General features: G+C 31.9%; 1 protein-coding gene across 1 annotated transcript; it reads right to left on the bottom strand.

The window, feature by feature from the left end:
* Positions 1-2422: 2422 nt before the first annotated feature.
* Positions 2423-5438, bottom strand: HELRODRAFT_191212 (hypothetical protein). Its single transcript, XM_009016691.1, has 9 exons — positions 5159-5438; positions 4695-4898; positions 4410-4493; positions 4149-4292; positions 3802-3930; positions 3420-3618; positions 2892-3275; positions 2540-2856; positions 2423-2518 (listed from the first exon to the last, which is right to left on the bottom strand). Exons 1-7 carry the CDS (start codon positions 5216-5218, stop codon positions 3112-3114), a joined length of 984 nt encoding a protein of 327 aa, XP_009014939.1. The 5' UTR covers positions 5219-5438; the 3' UTR covers positions 2423-2518; positions 2540-2856; positions 2892-3111.
* Between the last annotated feature and the right edge of the window lie 493 nt (positions 5439-5931).

The following is a 5931-nucleotide window of genomic DNA, read 5'->3' as shown; positions in this document are numbered from 1 at the left end:
TGAAATTTATCAGACAAACTTAGTTATTAATGTATATGTATAACTTGTATTAGATGTTGTTGTTGTTTGTATAATCTACCTGTTGTTGTTTTGTTTAAATGTTGTTGTTTATTATTCATTGTCGTTTGGTTCGGATGTACCAAATGTTGTACAGCACTTTACATGTATTTATTAAAAGGAGTTCAATTCTCGTGTGACGTTTTGAAAAAAAGGTATGAATGGTACCATTTTTACAAAACCATGCACAATTATTTCTCTATTACGAAATTAATATTCATGGCTATAAACGTCTTCGTGTTTTTTAATTTATAATTGCATGAATGTTGGCTTGTTTTTATTTATTTTTGGATAAAGGAGTTTTACTTTCCTTGCTTTTGTGAAACCCAACAGCAAAGAACCAACACAGTAATTCAATTTAATGTGCTACCATTCATCTTCATATTGGGATGTTTCCCACATGCAATCTCTCACTGACAGTTTACTCAGCATCTATTAGTTTAACAGATGAAAAAATATCTATTTATTTTCCTACAATCATTTGTGTTATGTCTTTAGTAGTGCAAACATCTTCACAAAACATCTGCTGGTTGTTGTTTTCAGAGGTTTTTTGGTTTCTTTTTTGGTTGATTTTTTCTCAAAAACATGCTAACGAGTTACTAATTTTACTGCATTATTAGTAAAATTATTTGAGCTATTATCCTCAAATAAATTAAATATAACTATAATAAATTTGAATTTTTTATTATTTTTTTTAACTTGTTTGACCTGTATATTTCACAAATGTATTTTTTCATTGTATGTATATATCACCAATGTCTTTTCAATATATAGGGTATTAATATATCATTTCAACCTATTTCAATCCAACCTATTTTAATTCAGCACTCCAACACATATATATATATTATAACAATGTTTATCTTCCAATGTTTATCTTATTGTCTTTCCAATGAACATTTTCTAACTTATATCATTCCGGCGTAGATATCATTCACTCCAACGTACATCATTCCTATAAGTATCATTTCAATGTGTATCCTTTCGATGTGTATCCTTCCGATGTGTATCATCTGAAAGTGTATCATCCGAATATGTATCAACACAATGTGTATCATTCCAATGTGTATCATTCCAATGTGTATCATCCGAATGTGTATCAACCCAATGTGTACATCCCAATGTGTATCATTCCAATGTGTATCTTACTTAAAATGGCGCCAAATCTCTCGTTTTCATACTTCTGAAGAATATTGCCCCACACAAAATAACGATGACGAGAAACGAAATATCAGCAGTGACATCTGTTGGCCAGATAAATAAAAAAAAGGTACCGAGTAGATGGATGAAACACGTCAGGTTTTTAATAACATTTTCATTGTTTTAATATTAAATTGCGGATATTGCATATTGTACATTGTAAATTGGATATTGCACCTAACTACACTCACGCACACGCACATACATGCACACACACACACACACATGCCCACGCTCAGGCGTAGCCAGCTGACGTTGACTTTACCAAAAATTCTTTGCGGGTTGATGGAAATTTCATTAAATTTGGGATTTTTTTTCGGTCAGATCATATTTCATATGATAATTTTTTTGTGGTGGGAGGTGTTTAGATTGAAAAGCATGGCAAATACAATGACGAGTTATAACGGCTCTGGAGCAGCGATCTTCAAGTGGTTGAATTGATCGAAGCGACGAGAAGACCCCCAAAAGGGCTATCAACAACCCCACGTGGTCAACATTTTCATTCGATTTGACAAACCGCTACCACACCACTCACTATGACCTGTTTTCACGTCCGTCTTGTAACCTGGGCACCTGGTTGAGCGAATAAAAGAATGAATGAGCGAGTGAATGAATGAATGAGTGAATGAATGAAGAAGTGAATGAGTGAACGAGGGAATGAAAGAACGAGTGAAAGACTAAATGAACGAATTTATTTACTTGTTGACTCAGGTATATTAAAACGATCTCTTAATTGTTTATCAAGAACTTTTACCTTAATCCGGCCGACATCTTTATTCACACACAGCCTGCAATTTCGATACTATTTAAACATCATTCCATATAATTATTGAAATTTTAATTACCACAAACTGGTTTTTTCAAGCCAAAAAATTTAAACCACGGAAATTGTTAAGTTACAAATGTATTTGATGTTTTTCAACTCAAAAAAAAAAATGAAAAAATAATTCAAAGTTAAAAAACATTGTACTGTAAAAGATGTAAGGAGATAACAATATATAACAACTACCCGGCAGTTGGAGATGATAAAAAATTCAAGCAAAATGAACAAAATTATATAGTAATAATATATATAAATATGCGTGTGTTTGTTTGTTTGTGTGTGCGTGTGTTTGTGAATGTGTGTGTATAAACATATACTCAAAGCTTGATTTTTAGCCTACGTACATGCACGCACGTATAAAAGCAATTTGGCGCAAGCGTCAGTCAACAAGTTGCCTAGAAATAATTTGAAACTAACACGAAAAATTTAATTTCACAAATTTTACTAAAAGTATAAATCTTGAAAGATTTTCGGTGAATGAATTTTTTTAATGTTTAATTTCATCTTGTGACTATAAATTCTCATTATCGATGATCATCCTACCTTCAAAATGAACATGGTGCTTGAATTTATGGTGAAAAATGTTTGTCTAAAAAAGTTACATCTCTTTTACACGGACATAGTATAAACTGGGAAAAGTATAAAACTGTCACACCTTACTATCTTAAAACGTTATTAATGATAATAGCGTTAAATTTCAAAAAATAAATTTCAAGATATTTTTAAGGTGGTAAATAAGCAGCGTTAATCAAGCATTTGTTTTATATATATATATATATATATATATATATATATATATATATATATATATATATATATTCGTATAGTTCAGAGCGAGCCTATTTTCTAAAATTCTGCGTTAATTCTCCAGCCACATCGCCATCATTAAAATGAAAAATATTAAAAAAAGAGCGAGGGTTCGTGAGTTTAACACAGTAATGCATTGTTGTTAACCAAAATGAGCTTCTGGATTTCTGGATTAAAATTAAGAAAAAACAAAAAATATATATATATATAATTTTATATAATAGTTAATAATAAAATATTCCACAGGTAATATCACAGGTGTAATATTTCGTCTGGAAGAAGTCGTCTGGGAAGACGAAGAAGTAGCATCGTGTGTAGTCCCAGAGGCAGGCATAGTAGGGAGTACCCTCAGAATCCCTCTTCCTTCTTACGTGGGTAGGATGTGTATCTTATTGGAGTAATAAAATTAAACTCATTAAATATTTTGCATTAAAATAATGTTAGTATTTATGATTTGGTGTATAACAATTTTGTTTCAACATTTTCTACAAACTTTACTAAAGATTAGGTTAAATTATGCAAAATTTTTTACCAGTTTGATTGTTAGTTGTTCTAGATGGAGGTTGATCGTTTGAATCATTCTGTTGACTGCTTGCATTTTTCTTGATGTCACTAATAACGGACCAGTAAGCTTTGCCAGGGGAGCACAAGTCCTGACCACTCCGACCGAGGACTGCCGTGTCTTTGATGGGAACCTTTGAGATGATTATCGTCTTCTCAGCGTCTCTGTCCTGGCGTCATGATTATTTAAAAACAAATTTAAGTTAATTCAAATTTACTAATTAAAAAATTATAAAAATAAATTAAGCAATTGTTTGAACCAAATTTTTGTTTCCATATTTACAAACTTTACAATGTTCCACTAAAATACAAAAAAAAGAGAAAAATAATTAAACGCAAGAAGACATGTTTACAGGCTCGAGGTCGTCGTATTTGCTGGTTTGCAATGAAGGAAGTTGGTCGTTGTTGAGTTCGGTGGTGACGATGGGCAAGACGATGCAGATGGAATTTGATTGGTTGTTCATCTTGTAGATGTGCAGACCCTGATTAATGATGGGAATATTTACAATTTAGAATAAATTTAGCACAAAAAATGTTCTATTTTGTAAAATTTTACATTTCTTAAAGCTTTCATATAAATTATTTATAAAATTTTAAAACATCATTGAATAAATGAACATTCGTCAGTGCTATTTATGTTACAGGCATTAAACTGCAATGGAAAAATAGTAAAAATGTTGAATCAGAAGCGCCGACTAACTCGGTTGGCATCGAGAAGCACGATGACGCGATGGCCAGTCGTTCGCTCGACGATGTCGTATTTGACGATGTTCTCCTTCGTGCCTACGCGCCTCTCTTCGAACACCTCTCGTCTGCTCTCTAAGTCCGACAATAATCTTCTCTCCTGTAAGACATGGGTATGGTTAATGCAGCTCATTATTATTATTATTATTGTTATTATTTTTTCAATCAATTTTCATAAATGTGTGTTTTTATGAATTAATAAATCCATGTTTCACACATTGCCTGTGTTGATCACTTTATATTCGAAGCAAGTCATTGCAACATCAGCAGAGCCAGCTGCCTCAACCGTTATATCATCTTTCTGCCCAATTTATAACGGGCATTTTATAGTTTTACAAATATTTTTTTTGATCTAGTAAAAACTATAAAAGAATACTAATGTAGAATTGAATAATAGAAATAAAATTGAAAATTGCACATCTAAAAAGGAATCGTGAAACTATAGAAAAAATTTTATGACGACAGAAACATATTTCAATACGAGCGTGAAAACTGAACTAACGTTCAATAGTATTTGCTCAGCGTTAAACTTGAAAAAAGCACCAATGGCAAATAGAGTTGCGGCTATGATGAAGGTGACTAAGGTGATGATGACAAATAACTTTTTTCTAGAGACTCGACAGCAAGACTTGCTGGACGCCGGTGTGTCTCTGTTTGAGGCGACATCTGCAGTGTGTGACTCTAATTTAGTGGGGTCCAGCTGAATCTGTTTGAAATTAAAAAATTGAATCCTCTTTTATTTCACATCAAATTTGATAAAAAATGTTTTTTAACAATCTTTCATAATAAATTGAATAGTAAATAAAATTTATAACAAAATTCACTAAAAAAATAAAAAACATTCACTGAAGTAACTTATTAAATAAAGGTTATTGACAACTTGGCACATCATAGCACCATTGTGGGAGCTAAAACGCCGGTAAAGTTAACCAAAAAAATAATAAGTTGAATGGCCACAATACTAACAAATGAAATTTCATAACTTTGGGCATCCTTATCGAACAATTGCTCCACTATAACAGTCATGTTGCTACTATTTCCGCGACGTCGTTGCCGTTGTTGTTGTTGTTATTTTGTTGTGGCTTCTGCCTTGTTGGTTTATTACGGTGTTTTGATTTTGTTAACTTCGTTGTTGTTACTTCTTTGCTGTTGTTAACTATTTAGAATTATACTCTTGGCTGTTACCTGTATCTGTCTGGTTTGTGACGTTGTTTCGATTGGGTTGTTGTTGTTAACTTTAATAACACAGCGTTGAGGGATTTGTCGTTGTATAATTTCATTCACGTGGTTATGCAGTTGTACCCAAAGTGCTAATCTTATGTTGCTATATAATGAATAAATTCATTCTTTAAATTTTATACTCTAAATTAATTTTTAATCCAGAGTATACTTCAACTGAGTAACTTTAACAAATTCAAGCAATTTGAAATTTCAATTCGAACTGGCAAGACAGATAACAAAATTTAAAATTTCTATTTATGATTCAGTGTTTGTTGCCTGCTCGTGTTTTGTAGTTGCGCAACGGTTGTGTGCTTTACGGTGAGTGGGTGGGTTTTGTTCGTTCGTTTGTTTTGTTGCAACATGTATAGTATGCAATGTACGTATATGTATATATATATATACAACATATAAATATTACATATTATAGATATAAAATAGATATGAATAAATAAATAAATGTGTGTGTATGTGTGTGTGTGTGTGTGCTTCCTATGAAAATGTCTGAGACACGATCTTCA

This window comes from Helobdella robusta (assembly GCF_000326865.2).
Source record: "Helobdella robusta unplaced genomic scaffold HELROscaffold_19, whole genome shotgun sequence".
Classification (NCBI taxonomy): domain Eukaryota; kingdom Metazoa; phylum Annelida; class Clitellata; order Rhynchobdellida; family Glossiphoniidae; genus Helobdella; species Helobdella robusta.
Note: the sequence above shows the minus strand (reverse complement) of the source record. Positions and strands in the feature narration are given on the sequence as shown.